This window comes from Trachemys scripta, chromosome 4, assembly GCF_013100865.1.
Source record: "Trachemys scripta elegans isolate TJP31775 chromosome 4, CAS_Tse_1.0, whole genome shotgun sequence".
NCBI lineage: Eukaryota > Metazoa > Chordata > Testudines > Emydidae > Trachemys > Trachemys scripta.
In genome coordinates this window covers 135842326-135860631 of record NC_048301.1, presented here as the reverse complement: position 1 = coordinate 135860631, position 18306 = coordinate 135842326, and the positions used below count along the sequence as shown (strand labels likewise).

Below are 18306 nucleotides of genomic sequence, written 5' to 3'. Positions count from 1 at the left end.
GCTGTGCCTTTTCTGAGCCCTTCGGAGTAAAGACTGGCTATTGCTACTACGCATGCGCACGGATTTCCGGGCGGATTAAGCTGATAGACCCAAGACCGGAGTCGGACTCGTGGCGCAGCTTTTGCGCATGCGCCAAAGTGTAGCTGCGAAGTGGAGCCAAAGCGCCTGTGCCGGCGTTCTCGGCCGGAGGACGTGAGGTTCGTGCGCGTGCGCCGCGTGGGAATGCCCGTCGCTCTCTCGGTGCCGGGGGAGGGAAGTCGCTGCGCGTGCGCGGCCAGAGGAGCCTGCTCGGAACGGGAGGGAGGGAGGGAGGAAGCCGCTTGGGAGGAGGTCGCGGTCGCGCAGGCGCAGTGTAGTGGCCGGGCCGATTCTGTGTGTGTATGTGAGAGTCTGACGGGTTCAAAATGGCGGCGACTGCTCCTGTGTGAGGAGGGGAAGCGAGTCCGGGCGGGGAGTGGGGGGATGGCAGCGGGGTGCCGAGCCCGCCATCGCTGAGGCAGAGCCGGGCGGGGCGCTGGGGACGCTCGGCCTTGGGGTGTCGGGTCTGGACGGGGAGGCGGCGGCGGCGGCCGCGGCCGGGGGGCAAGTTGGGGAGAGGGGGGAAGGATTAGGGGCGAGTTAGGGGAAGGGTACCCCCAGAGTGACTCCCTCATAGTCCTGGGGCACCCGCAGTGTGACCTCCCTTGGGGTGAGTTTAGGGGGGGAGATTTGAGGTGGGGTGATTGAGGGGTGGGGCAGGGGATTTGGGCTGTGGGTGGGGTGAGTTAGGGGGTGGGTGGAGATTTGAGGTGGGGGGCTGGGGTGAGTTGGGGCTTGGTGGTGTGGGGGGCTGGGATATGTTGGGGTTGGTGGGGGTTGATTTGGGGGTGGGGTGACTTTCCCCCGGGGCATTGCCTGTAACTGTCTGTGAGTCTGTTCACTGGGTGTGTGAGGATTTTATTGGGGTGGGGGGGTGTCTGTGTGGCTGCTCCCAGCCATGCTGAAAAGGGTGAGCGTTGCAGGCACCCTGAGACTGTCCTGATCCCCTTCTACGAGCAGAGCTGTTTTCCTGGAACTTGCCATCCCTTTTGGATACTAGGATCCTCTGAGCACCCAAGATGAAGACAGCCATGTGTGGGATTTAATTTCTCCTCTCTTTATTTTTCTGAATCTTTTTTCATCCCTAGAAAAGGACAAAGGAGAAGAAGAGACCTGGTGAGAGACTTGATTTTCTTCATATCCCCCTGCTTTTGCCAACAGTGATGAGTCTAGTGACCTCTCCAGTGCCCAGGGTCTCCCTGCTCCTCGACCCCTCCAACTTTATGTAACTCAGTGAACCACGCATTTTATTGTGGCTTCTTGGGAGCAGCCAGTCACTGGCATTATCTCTCCTTTGCCTTTCTCCCCAGAGATGAGCTGGGATTTGTATGTAGGCATTGTTTAATCTCTTTACTACATTGCACTGTTCTCATTTGTTTCATGTTTTTAAAAACATTTTTGGAGAGAGGGAGCAAGGCACTGGGTGGGGTGAGGGAAGAGGTTGGTTTTATCCCAGAGGTAGGGAGAAAGAGTTGTTGGGATTTCTTTCCCGCTTGTCTTTTACTACTCTTAAATACAAAACTTTGTAAGGGGTTTTTCCCTGACTCCTGAAGAGGGAGATTAGGTTAAGACTTATTGTTATTGGCAAGTCAACTGACATCTGTCAAACTTCTGTTTTAATAATTTGTGCAATTTAAAGCGAGTTCTGTGTTACTGAAGGATGCTGGATTGACAGTTCCCCAGAGATTGACATCCTGAATGTCTTCCCAGCACAATCAAACCACGGCAGCAGCCATGCTATCTCCTTTCACCAACCCAACCAGCTGCCTCTCTGCCCAGGCCCAAGATCGCTTCTAAGAATGAGGAGTGGAGAGTTAAGTCTGTAGGCCAATATCTGAACTGACCTGCTCTGATGAGACTACTAGGGTTGGGGGTCTGTTAGACCACAACTACACTATGTAATTTACCATGTGTTGTTGCACTCTTATTATGTACTAGTGCGCTGGTTATTCTACCGTAGCTTGTCTGTGCACAAGAAAAAAACTGACTATGTTATTAGACCACGCTCAATCCATGTAAACTGTCTATAACAGCAGTTCTCAAACTGTGGATTGGGACCCCAAAGTGGGCCACAACCCCATTTTAATGGGGTCACCAGTGCTGCCTTAGACTTGTTGGAGCCCAGGGCCAAAGCCAAAGTTTGAGCCCTATTGACCAGGGCTGAAGCGAAAGTCCAAGGGCTTCCACCCTGGGCGGCAGGGCTCAGGGTACAGGCCCCCTGGGCTTCAGCTTTGGCCTCCCTGCCCGGGGTGGTGGGGCTTGGGCAGGCTTAGGCTTTGGTCCCCACTCCTGGTCTCGTAGTAACTTTTGTTGTGAGAAGGGGATCACGGTGCAATGAAGTTTGAGAATTCTTGGTCTATATAAACTTTAAGTCACTGGTGGTAGCAGTGGCAGAAGAGTTAGTATAAACAGGGCACTGGCACTTTAACTACCGTGTTGTCTGATCTTGCTCATAATGGGTAGATATGACTTGGTGGTGAAAACATCAATTGCTGCTTGAGCTCTTTTTATGCTATCACTCCTATTGCTACCAACCGTGGGAGATTTCCCCAAACAGCCTAGGAAAGACAAGTCCATAAAGATTGGGCTTTTTAACGTAGTTATAATACAGCATTATCTTGTCCGTATAGAAAAGATGAAACAGTGTTATATCAGAGCACCTCCATGTGATAGCACTACAGTGAGGCAAATTCTGAGTTGTGGAATCTGTCCACACTGGAGTCAGTCATGTTATCCGCAAGTATGTTGAAATACTGTTAGAAGAGTTTCTGCACATTTTCCCTGACAAGAGTCCATGTGGATTTGTTGTTGAAGGGTAGGGGGGAGCTGCAGAGAACCACATTACAAACTATCAAGAGGCGGAGTCTACAGCACGATTTAGGAGACGTGCTTCTCGGACACACACATCTGATTCTCTGGGAAAACCATTCTACAGCCCTGCTGCCACCAAATATGTTTAAATATACATTTGAAGCCAGCATGGTTTTGATCCCAAAGTGGAATGGCTTAACGATGACTCTAATGTGGAGGCATCTCCCTGAACTGAGAATATGAACTCACTTCACGTAGACCAGAAAATGATAATGACTCCAGATTACTAGTCACCTGGGGCCAAGCTAGAACCCCAAGGAGTTAATGGAGAAAGGGGAACATAAGAATGGCTATGCTGGGCAATTTCAAGTGATCCATCCTCTGTCATCCAGTTCCAGCTTCTGGAAGTTGAAGGTTTATGGATACTCGGAGCATGGGGTTGCGTCCCTGACCATCTTGACCAATAGCCATTGATTCTTTTCTGAACCCAGTTATACTTTTTCCCTTCACAACATCCCCTTGCAATGAGTTCGCACATGACTGTGCGTTGTGTGAAGAAATACTTCCTTTTGTTTTGAACCTGCTGCCTATTAATTTCATCAGGTGACCCCTAGTTTTTGTTTTGTGAAGGAGTAAATATTAGCTTTCTCCACACCATGATTTTATAGACCATGAGTATATCCCCACTTTGTCGTCTCTTTTCTAAGATGAGCTGTGCTAGTCTTTCTAATGTTTCCTCATATGGAAGCTGTTCCATACACCTAATAATTGATGTTGCCCTTCTCTGTACTTTTTTCCAGTTCTAGTACAGATTTTTGAGATGCGGTGACCAGAACTGCATGCAATATTCAAGGTGTGGGCATACCATGGATTTATGTAGTGGCATTATAAGATTGTTTGTTTTATTATATATCCCTTTCGTAATAGTTCCTAACATGTTAGCTTTTTTGATTGCTGCTGCATATTGAGTGGGTGTTTTCAGAGAACTATCCATGATGACTCTAAGATCTTTCTAAAGTAGTAATAGCTAATTTATACCCCATCATTTTGCATGTATAGTTGGGATTGTTTTCCAACGTTCATTACTTTGCACTTATCAGCATTGAATTTCACTTCCCATTTTGTTGCTCAGTCGCCCAGTTCAGTGAGATCCCTTTGTAACGCTTTGCAGGAGCTAGCCCATTGCTGTTCTGTGGCCTCTATACATAGTATTTCACAATGTTACAGAATCATTCACTTACAAATGAAGAAATGAAGGCTTAAAGGAGCGTTTCTAATATCTGTGTGTAATCTTTCACTATTTCATTCTGGTTACTAAGGAGGAAGAGGAGGAAGACAGTAGCCCTGGAGTATCCTTCTCACTCTCTTCAGAAGAGTCAGAGATGGAGCCTGAGGAAGAGAGGATCCGTTACAGCCAAAGATTGGTCAGTATTCACTTTTACCCATCAAATTCTCACTGTTAATCTCTTTATTTGCCTTTCAACCCCCAAAAAACTCCCTGGCTTTATAGTGGGAGCAGGCTTGTTACCGTCCCATGTAGCAATGAGACTAGCATCTCCAGCTTATACAATGAAACATATAACCACTTAGGTGGGCAATCAATCAGATCATTTGATGTCTCCAGTTCACATCATACAAGTGTGTCTTATTGTGGGGGACATTATAACCATGGTTTTTACCAGCCCAATACATGGCTATTTAAGCTTCAAAAACGGAAAAGTCACAGGTCAAAGAATATGCTTTCAGACATAAGAAACTGGCATAGTTGTTACTTGTGACAAAACAGGCATCTCTTAGTATTTGGGGCAGATGGGGAGAGGAGGAGTTGGGATGCTGTGTACGTTAAACTGGGGCGGCTTTCCGTTGGTATTACATTGGCCCAAATCTGTCTTGAGTATACTTTGAACCAGTGACTGTCAACATTTAAAACACTACAGCAGCACAGCTGCACCACTATAGAGCTTCATTGTAGAGGCTGTACAACAACAGGAGGTGCTTTTCTTCTCACTTAATCATCTACCTCCTTGAGTCAACAGAAGAATTCTTCTGTCAACTTAGCACTGTCTACACTGGGCTTAGGTTGGCATAGCTTCAGCCTTGAGAGACATAGCTATGCCAATGTACTTTTTCGGTGTAGACCAGCCCGAAGGAAATAGGCTCTACGCTGAAGTTAGTTGGAACTGGTGGTGTGTGTTTGTCTTATTTTAGTATTCGCACTCCAGAGGCCAGATCTATACTAGGAAAGTAGGTCGCTATAACTACATTGCTCAGAGGTGTGAAAACCCAACACCCCTGAGCGACACAGATGAATTGACCTAACCCCCAGTGTAGATAGTGCTAAATTGATGGGAGAATTCTCCCATCAGCATAGCTCCCACCTCCTGTACAGGTGGAGTACCTATACTGAGAGGTGAATCTCTTCCATTGGCATAGGTAGCATCTTCTCTGTAGTGCCACAGCAGCACAGCTGCAGCATTTTAAGTTTAGACCTTCCCTTACAGAATCTGAGATTTTATTAATGGTGTCTGTGTCTGAGACATAGTTCCCATCAAGAGAAAAGAAAAAAAGCTGGTGTTCTCTTTCATTCCCACTTCATGGAGAAGTCATGCTAAGCTGCATGGTCAGCTTGGTCTCTCTGCCCTAACTCTCAGGCTTTTGACTATTGCAATTAAATCTTTATCCTTTAACGTTTTGAAATAAAATCAGTTGGCATGAAGTCTAGTGAAGTGGTGCACTGATCTCTAGGATTAGGTTTCCCAGAGAGGGGGAATGGTCACTTTCCTTGTCATCTAGTCAATCGCTACTTCTGTGCCCTAACAGCCTACAGAGAGCACTAGTGCTCATCTTGTAAAGGTGAGGTAGCAATTGTAATCTCTAGAGTAACTGATTTCATTCCCACTAAAGAATTTGTTCCTAAGAGGAAGGAGAAGTTAGGGCCATGTTTCATCTTGACTTAATGATAAAGTTCTAGTTTGAGGACTGTGTATAGCAGGGGATAGTGTCTGTTGCATCTTAAATTTTGTGGATATAATCTGCAGGCTAAACATCTGGTGCAGAAAACATCTTAGTGAAAGACACAAATTCTTCATACTTCCAGCCCCTTATGGCTTCTGTGGGAAACTCTGAAGTAACTGCTACAGGCTGTATAGTTGTCATTGTTTGCCAGCCATGCCTGTTAAAAATGGCTGTAGTCATCAAACTTAAAATTACTATGAACTATGGGCTCTTTTACCTATAGCTGTAGTAGTATTGGTGGTTTAGCTCCAACAAAATGTTATGAGCTGAATAAACAGCAGTGTTGAACTAAGTTCAGACCACAGGAGAAGGAGCATGGCTGGGAATTAGAGCAGAGGACTGAGTCATAAGCTTGGTTCTCTACCTGATTTTGTTGGTCTTCCTGTGGCCTTAGGGTAAGTAAGTGTAGTTTTGCCAGAAAAATCACACCCACAACCAACATTAGCTAGGTGAGCAAAAACCCTACTATAGATGCAACTATACCAGCAAAAAGTCCTTTTACCCCTATGGCTTATTCTGATAGCGTTAACTGATGTAAGCAAAAGGAGTTATTTTGCCGGCATAAGCTGCCTCCACTGGAGGGGGCGGCTTGTGTAGCACTACTGGTATATCTATACTGGCAAACCCTTTGTCTCACAGGGAGATCTGTTACATGGGGGTCATGATGTTTAATTTACTAACGTTTTGTAAATGTCTGCCGCTTTCTCCTCTGTAGCGACTTCCAATTTACCACGCTACCACTTTATTTGGGCTTCATTGCCACCCCCTTCCTAATCTCCTCTGCTAAAAATGATCAGTGGTTGAAGATCTGTTGGGGTTAACTCTTTATTGCCAGCATTAACTATTTAACATGTTGTTGAGATGAATGGGCTGGAAAAGTAATTCTCCTATCCCAGGGGTTCTCAAACTGGGGGTCGTGACCCTTCAGGGGTTCACGAGGTGTCAGCCCCCATGCATGCTAGGGTTTCAGCTGTGAGCCATGTGCAGGGCTGACAGTCCGAGCCCTTCAGAGCTAGGTGGCCAGAGAGCAGCTGCTGCTGGCCATGCACCCAGCTCTAAAGGCAGTGCTGCCCCCAGCAGCAGTAAAGGTGGCATGGTATGGAGAGGAGGGGGAGTCACTTTTTTGGGCCAATCATCACAGTCTGAAATATTTTCAAAGGGGATCCTAGCAAAAAAAAGTTTGAGAGCCCCTGTCCTAGCTAATGTCTCGGGCTGTAGCAGACTCAAGAAGACTGCACTTCATCAGTTAACTTTACAGATAAAACCAGAACGTAATCATGGCTGCAAAGAAGGCTAGAAACTCTTCTAATTGCAAGCTTTGATTCTGAGGAGTCCGAGAGCATGTCTGTGCTACAGCAGCCCAGCTAGAATGCTGGAGCACCATAGTGTAAATGCTTCTTACATCGATGGAAGGGGTTTTTCCGTTGCTGTAGTTAATCCACTTCTCTGGGAAGTAGTACCTAGGTCGATGGAAGAATGCTTCTTTAACCTAGCTGTGTCTACAGTGTGGGTAGGTTGACCTAACTACATCGCACAAGACACACAATTTTTCACAGCCCTGAGCGGTGGGGGTAGGTCGACGTAACTACATCACACAGGGGGCACAAGTTTTCAAAAACGCTGAGTCATGTAGGTGACTCCCTCTAACTTTTAGGTGTAGAGCAGGCCTGAATGTATTTGAGTGAGCAACATGACACCAAGTGGACGTCAAGTCTATGGGTCAGGCATTTGACCACCATGGAGACTGAACTTCCTACTTGGCGCCTGCATGGCCATGCTGGCAGGAATGGCAGTTTGAGTAGGAAGCATGAACTGCAGATGTTTAGGCTCTACTTATGAAGAATGAACTGAAAAATTCATTCTCCTGGGGCTGTGAATCCAATACTTTTCATACTCAAAGACACCGCTTAATTCTGTTTTCATGCAGACATGTACAGATGGACATTGTAGGGAGTACATGAGTTAAGGCTTTCCAGTTAGTCGTCTGGTCATTTTGAAGAGTCTGATTTGTCATATTGCATCAGAATATTTGTCCAACTAGTCGAGGATCATATCTTCAGCAGCAACCAGTATCTGATGCTTCAGATGGAAATTAAAACTCTTTCCATATTGCACTTGGCCACTTGTAGAATGCTGTATAAGAGGAAGATTCCTCTATGATCATCTTATTGGCTGAAACATGAGACTTTATTACCCTTGCATCACTATCTGAGTTCACAGAACCACAAATGTGTTTAGTTATCATGTGCTCTCCCAAAGCTGTACTTGTCTCCGTGGTCCCTTCTGATAGTGAGTTCCACAGTTTGTCCTGGAGAGAAATGGATCTAGTTTGAAAAGCTACTGCCCCTTACTCTTGTGGTATGGAGCCAAGGTATTGTTAGTTCTGGAGATTCTTTTCCTGTCAGTGGAGCATCATTGGTTTCAGTGCACAAGAGCAAAGTAATCCCAGCTTCCCACATCAGTTTGGTTAGATTCAACCATACTTTTAAATAGCATTGGTATAAAAAGAATTTCTGTACTGGCTAATGATTTATAGCAGTGAAAGGGGAATTCAGTCTCCAAGGCCTACTCAAATCTTGTCTTCTCTGATGTCAGTAAGAGCATGGGATGGTAACTGTAGTTTTAATAGTGTAAAAATGTTCCACTGGAAACACAAGTAAGTGCCTTTCGTATACTGTCAGTTGCAAAAATAGTCATTGGTGGGAGCTATATGCAGTCAGTACTAGAAGGGTGGATTAGAACCAATGTGTGAAAGACTCCATATTCTTAATCCTTTCAGCAATCTAAGGATGCTGGGGGGGAATATTTAAATCACAGGAATGAGAAGTCTCACCCTCTCATTAGTCAGTGGAACTCAAAGCATTATCCATATACACACGAATTAAGACTTGCAAGACCCTTGGGAGAGAAATTAGGGATTGATTCACCCACCGCTGAAATTGTTCTACAACCATTCAGTAATGAAGTTTAAGTTAGGAAATGAAGAGCAATAACATTGTATCTAGTCAAAGCAGTTTGACTAGAATGTAGAGCAATAAACTGTCATTACCTTAACTGGAAATTCTGCAGGTCACTGGGTCTTTTATGTTGTCAAGTCATCAAGGCCAAGGGTCTTTGTCTCAGACTATCTCTTTGTGTTTGTACATAGTCTAACACGATGGGTGTCTTGATTGCTGATTGGGGCCTCTGGACCCTACTGCAATACCTATAATTTGAAAGGCTGCATTTCCTTTTGTACATTGTATACATCCCATGCTGGCTGTTTTGTCATAGTTGAAAATGCCTCCTATTGAATCACCGATACTGCTTCCCACCTACTCTCCTCCCACTGACCCTAGGTGTTGTTGGAGGTCTCCCATTTAAGTACTGGCTTGGCCTGACCTCTTGACTAGATCCACATGTGAAATCTGCAGATGCTCTGCATGAGAGAAACTGTGTCCCCACCCGCACAAAGTGAAAGCTCTTCCATGCAAAGTGTGAACCTGCTTTGATATGTTTGATGTCCGCAGTATCCCTCCAGACACTAGTTCAGATATGCTTTACAGTGTGTGGAGTCGTAGAATAAGGGAAGGTGCTCAACCACAATTCCTGACACTGATCTCCATCGTGCTGTAGGAAGGATCATAGTCTGTGTTTTGGGGAAGCACTCAAGGCAGGGGTGAGAGACAGACTTTTCTCTAGGAAAATGCCCTTTGCAGCAGAGTAAAATATACGAGTATAGTAAGTTTTATACTTCCTGTTTTTGAGTAGCAGTGAAACTGGCTAGACCACTGTAACTCAGAATGCTATGCTGGGAGTTGGGAGCACGAAAAAGGGCAAAATCTTATTTCACCCCAAGGGAGGAGAAACAGAAATGGAAGAGTGGGCACAGCCCCATCCTTTACAACAGGGGTTCTCAACTTTTTTCTTTCTGAGGCCCCTCAGACATGCTGTGAAAACTCCATGGCCCACCTGTGCCACAATAACTGGTTTTCTGCATATAAAAGCCAGAGCTGGCATTAGGGGGTAGCAAGCAGGGCAATTTCCCAGGGCCCCATGCCACAGGGGGCACTGCAAAGCTAAGCTGCTCAGACTTCTGCTTCAGCCCCAGGTGGTGGGGATCAGGGCCCCAGGCTTCAGCCCCATGCAATGGGACATCGTCTTTCTGCCCTGGACCCCAGCAAATCTAACACTGGTCCTACTGGTCCCCCTGAAACCTGCTTGCAGCCCCCTAAAGGGTCCTGGAGCCTTTGTTGAGAACCACTGCTCTACAGCAATCATAGCTATAGGGAGTTAAGAGTGAGCAGGGTCTTCTACTCTAAGGGTATATTTACACTACCTGCCAGATCGGCGGGCAGCAATCGATCCAGCGGGGGGTCGATTTATTGCATCTAGTCAGCCCCCCGAATGCTCGCCCGTCGACTCCTGTACTCCTCCGCCGCGAGAGGTGGAGTCGACGGGGGAGCGCCAGCAGTCGACTCACCACGGTGAAGACACCACAGTAAGTCGATCTAAGTACGTCGACTTCAGCTATGTTATTGGCGTAGCTGAAGTTACGTAACTTAGATTGATTCCCCCCCCCACCCCCACTCTCCCTCGCAGTGTAGACCAGGCCTCTGTCCTCTGGAGGCTCTAAATTGATCAGACCTAGGCTAGCATCAAAATATAAGCCCCAATGGGTAGGAAGCCAAGTAGCCCTTGGCTTCCTAGCAGTGGGGGATGTTGGGGTGATCCTTCATCAGAATAATTTCTCTGGCTTCTGTTGGCCTTAGGGTCTCTTGTATTGGCCTGTACCAAGTAGTAATAGCTAGCAATTGACTTTAGATCTCAAAGTGCTTTACAAAAGAGATCAGTGTCATGGGTGGTAGCACTTCAAGTCCTGATCCCAGTTATTCAAGTGCTTGCAGCTATGGCTGTCTGGGGTGGGGGTGGGGGGTGGCTTGGATCGCCAAATGCATGCAGCTGTGGATGCTTGGGGGTGAGAGGTGCCAAATATACTTGCATGTGAATCTGGAAGGGTTGCATTCACCCCATATTCATATTCTAGGACTGCCTCCCAGTTTGGGAACAGATGCTCTGTGAGCACCTACCTTGACAGGCTATGCTTTGTTAAATTACCTAAGAGGACCAACTAAAGTGGTTCTCCAGCAAACTAGGTGAAATCTTGTGTGGCTGAATGCTCTTCAGCTGTAATGTGATCATAGCTGCTAAGCACACCTTACTTTCCTAGTCTAGACAGGACTTGTGAGACTAATCACTTCAATCAACTCACTCCTTCCCTTGGCCTCAAAAAATGGGTTTCAGGCTCACTTCACTAACAATGTGTGAGCAGCAAACTATCTTGTCTTGTAGAGACTGCTCATATTTAGCCCCAAACTTAGTTTTTGGACATATTTTTAATGGAACCTAATATCAGTAGAAATGACTACTTGGAATGCTCTGAAATGTCAGTGGAACAGTTATGTTAAAAAAGCATTTCCATGCAGCATTTGCATCCTAAACATTGCAGCCCTGTGCTAACCCATGAGAGAATCTGAAGGAAAAAGACTAAAATGTGACTCAATTGTGTTCATTTTCTCTCAGCTGAGATGTGCAGGAGATAAATGCCTTTAAACAAACCTTTAAAAGGCTCATTTGCTCTATTATTTAACATAGCTGTTTTAAAAAGCTGACTATCCCTTTAACATGATTTGTAAGCTGCAGTGCTGACTGAGCTGAAGGGTACTTCCACACTACCCACCGGATCGGGGGTGGGGGGAGCGATCGATCTATCAGGGATCGATTTATTGCGTCTGACGCGATAGATCGATCCCCGAAACGCGTTCCCCGTCAACTCCGGAACTCCACCAGAACGAGAGGCGGAAGTGGAGTTGACTGGGGAGCCACGGCCGTCGATCCCGTGCCATGAGGATGGGAGGTAAGTTGATCTAAGATACGTCAACTTCGCTGAAGTTGCGTATCTTAGATTGGTTTCTCTCTTCCCCCCCCCCCTTCCCCCCGCCCCCCCAGTGTAGACCAGGCCGAAGAGACTAGTAGTACAGCAGATAAGCACTTCCAGTTGCCTGTCCATACTAAACAAAGTTTGCAAGTAGCATCAGTATTTCTTCTTAATGAGCATGAATATTTGAATATTTTTATGGAGTTATCCCTGCTGGAGGTGTTACTAACTCGTTAGGATACCTGTTCCTCCCCATTGGCTTTTTATTATTCACTAATCCTTATTTGTTAGTCCCAACTCTGGGTCTGCAGTTCAGCAAGTGGCCCTTTGGGACAGTACTTCATGTGATGGGGCAGTGGCACTGTGTTTAGAAGAAAAACAAAAGCTCTTACCTCAGACTGAATTAGGTTATTGTCTGTGCAAACATTTGGGGCAATTGCTCCCTGCCACTGGGGAAAGCTGTTAGAACTCGTGATGCACAGACCATATTTGCTGATTCCAGTGAAGGAGAGGACGTGGATGAGCTTAGTGGAGGGCTCTAAATGGCTAGTATGAACTCTGAAAGTTAATTCAGTGGCCGTTGTTGACCTTTCAGTTCATTGGCTTTCAGAATTATGCAGTCATTGTTTTGTTTGGATTTGTAGTTAAATCCTATGATCACATGACAATGCCCAGAGATATTCATCACTGTGAAAGAGAAGGAAATTAGGGATCTGAGAGACCTGCCATAATCAGTGTTGTATATGTGCAATAATGGGGGTGGGCAAACTTTTTGGCCCGAGGGCCACATCTGGGTGTGGAAATTGGATGCAGGGCCATGAATGTAGGGCAGGAGGTTGGGATGCAGGGTGTATGGGGGGGGGGGTATGGTGTGCAAGAAGGGGCTCAGGGCAAGGGGTTGAGTCAAAGGAGGGGTGCGGGGTGTAAGAGGGGGCTCAGGATGGGGTTGGGGTGCAGGAGGGGTGCAGGGTGCGGCAGGGGGCTCAGGGCAGGAGATTGGGGTGCAGGAGGGGTGCGGCAAGGGGCTCAGGGCAGGGAGCTAGGGTGTGGGGTGCAGGAGGGGTTTGAGATTTGAGATGCAGGCTCTGGCCTGGTGCCGCTTACCCGGAATAGCTCCGGGGTGGCAGCTCCCTGCCTGTCCTGGCTCCGCGCTGCTCCTGGAAGCAGCTGGCACCATGTCCCTGCTGCCCCCGGGGGAGGGGGGAAGAGGGCTCCGCGCACAGCTTGATGTGGGTACCTCCTCCAAAGCTCCCATTGGCTGCGGTGCCTGGACAATGGGAGCTGCTGGGGGTGGTGCCTGCAGGTGATGACAGTATGCAGAGCCCTCTGCCTCCCTCCTCCCCCACAAGGGATGTGGTGCCAGCTGCTTCCGGGAGCAGCACGCGGCCCGCAGTGCCAGGGGAGTGGCAATCCTGCGTGCCAGATCCAAAGCCCTGATGGGCCAGATCCAGCCCACGGGCTGTAGTTTGCCCACCCCTGGCAATACTGAGCTCTGCTCTTATTTATGGTCTCTAATATATTAATACAGCACTATTGGCCAGTTCCTGATTAGTGTGCCGAGGTGCCACTAGACTGACATGTCTGGAATACCTCCCTTCTAGCAGTATAAGAATTTCCATAGTAGGTCAGATCTCTGGTCTATCTAATGTATTTAACATGTTTATTATGGTAGTGCCTAAGGGCAACTCAATGTAGGGGACCCATTGTGCTAGGTATTGTGCATAGAAAGTAGTAGATGGCCCCTGCACTGAAGAGCTTACAATCTAAATAGATGATTCACTCACATGATGGGAGAAGGGATATAACGCACAAAGAGAGTGTGCCATGTAATGGCAGCAAATGACAGGTTAGTCCCATGATTATTTTGGGGGTGGGTTTAACTAGAAGGGGATCATTTCTGTTGATATGAGGCTCCATTAAAGATATGCCCAAAAAACTAACTCTGGGGCTAAAGAAAACAAAAAGGGCAGAGGGGGACAGGGCAGGAGAGAAGAGGATGAGAGGACACTGTGGAGGTGAAGCTGAGGGGAAGACTCTGTGAGGAGGTGGGAGTGGGAAGGTTGGAGTAAACAGCCAATCAGCATGGGGCAGAGAAAGTCCAGTCAAAACTGTAGACAGTTCTCTGAAAGTCCAAAGGTCGCTGCTTTGGCTGCTTCTGCCCCTGCTGGCTGGAGTCTCTCCAGCCTCTGATATTTGCCCATTCTCAATACTTCAGAGCAGGAAGACAGGAATAGGAGACAGGCACCCTAATGCTAAATAGGTTTGAGGGAGAATGAGTTGGAATGGATCGAGAATCAGCTGGAGTGGAAAGGTGATGCACATAATGAACAAGTGTGGATTGTTATCTGCCTTTAGGGGGAGCATTCAGGGAAGGGCACAAGGATTTGGAAATGGGATATGGAATTTTTTTCTCTCATCATTCAGTTCCAGTATGGCCCAACTTGGTAGTGTCTGAAAGTGGTTACCTCCCACAACTGTTCAATGGTCTGAGACATGAGTCAGTCTTAGTCCAGTTCCTAGTGAAGCAATAGTTATATCGAGAGGGAAAGATGGCTGGTTAAGGCACTGGTCTGCAACACTGGCGGTCTAGTTCTGTTGATAACTTCTACCAGAGACCTCTTGCTTGACTATAGGCAAGTTACTGAATTTCTTTGTACCTCAGTCTTACCATCTGCAAAATGGGAATACTAATGGATTTGTCCTAAGCACCTCTATATGAGGCACTCGCACAATGAGTGTCAGTCTATAAATGAAACCTAAAACTACCACCACAATTGGGTTCCATCTCAGCAGAGATGCCAAGATCTAGATGGTCCTTAGGAACTGAGAGCTCCCTTCACCCTAGATGTGTGGCTTAATCCAGGGCATACAGAAGGGGAAAAGGTAGGCTCATAGAAATTCCTTTAGGTCGGTGTCTACTCTAGATCTCCTTTTAGCTGTACCCCTGCAACTGTGAACAAGGAGACCTTTGAAAGCAGTGGTGGAAAAGGGAGAGACTTCATAGCAGCCCACAGGCTGCTCATAGCACTTCTGTCGATACCTCAGATGGTTCTGAAAAACTTGGGGACAAAACCTAGCATGTAACTTGAACATCAGGAGAGAGGGAGTAATGTGTATAGGCAGCAGGAAAAGATGCTGAGTCCGCTTGATTGGATTTCTCTCACCTTCAGCTCTGAAGGCCTCTCTTAGAGAGGACTATACCTGTTCAAATTCTGTGCAGGTGTTCCCTAAAAGAGAACTGAATAAGGGCAATGTTTGTGTCTTTATGCTCTGCTTGTCTCTGTTGCTGTAGAAACTGTACTGGCAGTAAACAGTGTGAGCTCTCTGTGCAGGGACTCTGAATCTCGGTGGAGACTCCAGGAGCTTAACTAAAACAAACTGGATTGAAGTATGGTGATGTGAAATGTGCTACAGGTTACAGTATGGCAAAGCTTTGGTAGTAAATAACAGTTCTGTCAAACACAGGTTCTTTAAACTGAATAGAAGTTTTAAGGAGAGGTGTCTTTCTTTGTTATACATCTGCACAAGTTGTGCACCAGGGAGGATGCAGAATTCAGGCTGTCTCTTCACTGCCAAAATAGGTAGTAGTTATGCTGTTAAAAAACGAACGCATGTTAGCTATCCCACTATAAAATTCTAATGGAGATGAGATGCGGGTAGGTTTTACTGTGACGTAGCTAAGCAAGGCCAGTACTAATACTTCACCCAGTTGTATCACAATAAAAACTGTCTGTGCCTTATCCCCACTAGGATTTTGCAGCGGGGTAGCTTACACCCTTTTTTTTTTTTTTGGTGGCGAAGAGGCAGCTCCACAGAGGGTATGTCTACACTGCAATTAAACACCTGCAGCTGGCCCAGGTCAGCTGACTTGGGCTCTTGAGTCTGTAAAATTGCAGTGTAGATGTCTAGACTTGGGCTTGAGCCTGGGCTCTGGGGCCCCGCGAGAGGAGAGGGGGATCCCAGGGCTTGGGCTCAAGCCTGAGCATCTACACTGCAGTTTTACAGCCTCATAGCCCAAGTTCCATGAGCCTGAGTCAGCTGACATTGCCAGCCACAGGTGTTTAATTGCTGTGTAGACATGCACAGTGTGATAAATGCCTGTGGCTTTTACTGCTGCTGATCATAAAGACTGGGTACAGACTGGAGAAACTACTGTTTTTACTCAACATCCAGTCTCCTGAGGGTTTGGGAGAAGAGGAGGAGGAGAGGTACAAGGTCCTAGGCAACAGATTTGGAAGCTGCTGAATTTAACTGTTGGCTAGAATGAATCATAATATGCCCCACTTTCCTCTATTCTCATGCAGTCCTTCCTCCCTGCAGCTAGCTTCTGATGGTTGTGCTTCTGGGAGTCAAGTGCAGGAGCTAGCACTGGAAGGTTTTAGCAGCTGTAAGTAGAGAGGAGAGGGCTGAGAAGTGTGTAGCTTGAGTATTCAACTACCATAACTTCTCTAGCATGTTTCACCTGAGTGTTTCCAAGTGCTTTATAAATGCTCACTAATCTGCTTAGTACCCTTGTGAAGTAACGAAGGGATGTATAGCGAATGCTTCACCTAAAGATAAAATGCAGCTACTTCTGGGATGGAACATGACAGCTACATAGTAACACTATACATAAGGCAATGTGTGTGAGATTCTCATTCCACATGGGGGGGGAAGCTGAAGGGCTCCAACTACGTGAGTGTAACTGGCCATGTTCATGCAATTTGAATTTGACAAAAACCCTGAGGTTAGTTCCCCTACTTCAGTTAAAAAGCACCACGGATGGGCCCTTTAAGCAGAAGTGGTAAGGGCCTTGGGATGTCTTGTCTAATGGATGGACTTGATTTGGAGGGAACAGCAACCCAAATTTTCCCATGCTGTTGACATCTTTCAACATCTACTGTCCAAATACTGTCCTGGTCCAGCCTTGTCTAGCTTGTGAGATTTGAGAGCATTGCAACTTAGTTATCAAGGTGTCATGAGAGAGGACAGGCAGTGAGTAATTTAAGCTTACACATTTTTACTTCCCTTCTGGTTTATTTGGAGAAGTCTGTCTGATCACTCTTAAGGTGCTTTGTCACCAGTACAGAACAAGAGCCAACAAAGAGACATGCTGTTGATTGGGTCTAGTGCATAGTGCATATACTGGGGACACTCGGGGAGAGTAGTGATGCAAAGCCTCAGTGAGTCCTCATCTAGGTCTGAGAAATTCAGCATGGATGCTATGTCTTAACTCCAGTATGCTGTCATTCATAGACCTTCTTGTTTGGTAGTCTGGTTTCTCAGCCCTTGTTTGGTAGCACTGCCAATGAATATTTAACTACTAGACTAGGCTGAGGCATACAGGTGGGGTATTATGGAAGAAGGTTGTGTTACCTGTCCTGTTACTAGAGGACATCATCTCCAGGGCAGTCTTTCATAGTTTACTTAAACTTAAGCTGTCAAATGTAAGCAAAAAAAACGCTTCACAGTAAAGGGAGTATGTTTCCATGAGTGAGTGATTGTTCTTATTTCCATAGGCAGAATATTGTTTCTGAAGTGATAAGCCAATCAGGAACACGGGTGACATTGTGGAAGAGGGTATAAAGTACAATGCAGCCAGCAGCTTGTGCAGAGCATGGCACTGCCACGTTCCTTGTTGGGAACAGCATTCCTGTGTCAGAGGCAGCTGCCAAGAACCTGTTTTTGACCTGGCCAAAAACTCATCATGGGTCCTAGTGTTAAACAGTGTTTCCCATCAGTACACATTGTGTAAACAGCTGCTGAAGTCTTCTTCAGCCTGTGGGTACTGAAGAGCCTGACTATGCCCCGCCCCTGAATTGTCCAGCTACTCCTTGGCACTATCAGCTATAACTCCCGCAGAAAACATACAAACCACACACTCTCCTCCCCACTTGCTCTGAAACTGTGCCAGCCCTGCTTGTGATAGGAAGCCCTCCTGGAACTTTAAACCCTGGAAGGTCTCCAGGTTTTGACTATATTCCTGCTAAATCATGAGCCTGGTACTTGAGTCTGTCCTATTCTGGATAAACACCTACTGTATGAAATGCCAGTTAGCTTGTATAGGACTTTGAAAGCATAAAGCAGTAAGTAGTATTATTAGACCTCGGGAAAAATCTACGGATTAGTTCTAGGGTTCTTCATGTTAAACCAGCCAGTCAGTGTTAGTTTAATATGGCTTTCTCTCCAGAAACCCTTCTTTGGAGGATGGGTTGTGCAGTACTACTAAAATTAGCCACCTGTCTTTCCCAGTGTCAGGCTGCACTCCAGATTAAGGTCAGCATTCAGATCTATGCAGTAGTTGGCAGAGTATATCTAGGGTCACTTGTATGGAGGGTTGCATGATTTATTATGCTAAGGTTTGAAACCTTCAAGTTGGACAGAGGTAACATAACACTGCTGTATTAATAAATTCCCTCAAGGGTCCAGTCGTTTTGGTTGAGCCAAATTGCCATGGGGAATCAGGATATTATTAACCTTACAACACAAAGTTCAGCTGTATAAGG

At 46.5% G+C, this 18306-nt stretch overlaps 1 protein-coding gene across 3 annotated transcripts in view; it reads left to right on the top strand.

The window, feature by feature from the left end:
* Window positions 1-332: 332 nt before the first annotated feature.
* Window positions 333-18306, top strand: part of KDM2A (lysine demethylase 2A) — an 87446-nt gene continuing 69472 nt past the window's right edge. Inside the window, exons 1-3 of one of the 3 annotated variants that reach the window (XM_034767742.1) lie at window positions 333-424; window positions 1167-1194; window positions 4209-4313. In XM_034767742.1, coding sequence (XP_034623633.1) covers window positions 405-424; window positions 1167-1194; window positions 4209-4313 — 153 coding nt within the window. In that variant the 5' untranslated portion in view covers window positions 333-404. Of the gene's footprint in view, window positions 425-1166; window positions 1195-3689; window positions 3743-4208; window positions 4314-18306 lie in introns of those variants that run through there. The other 2 variants (XM_034767744.1, XM_034767746.1) reach the window with 2 other exon arrangements.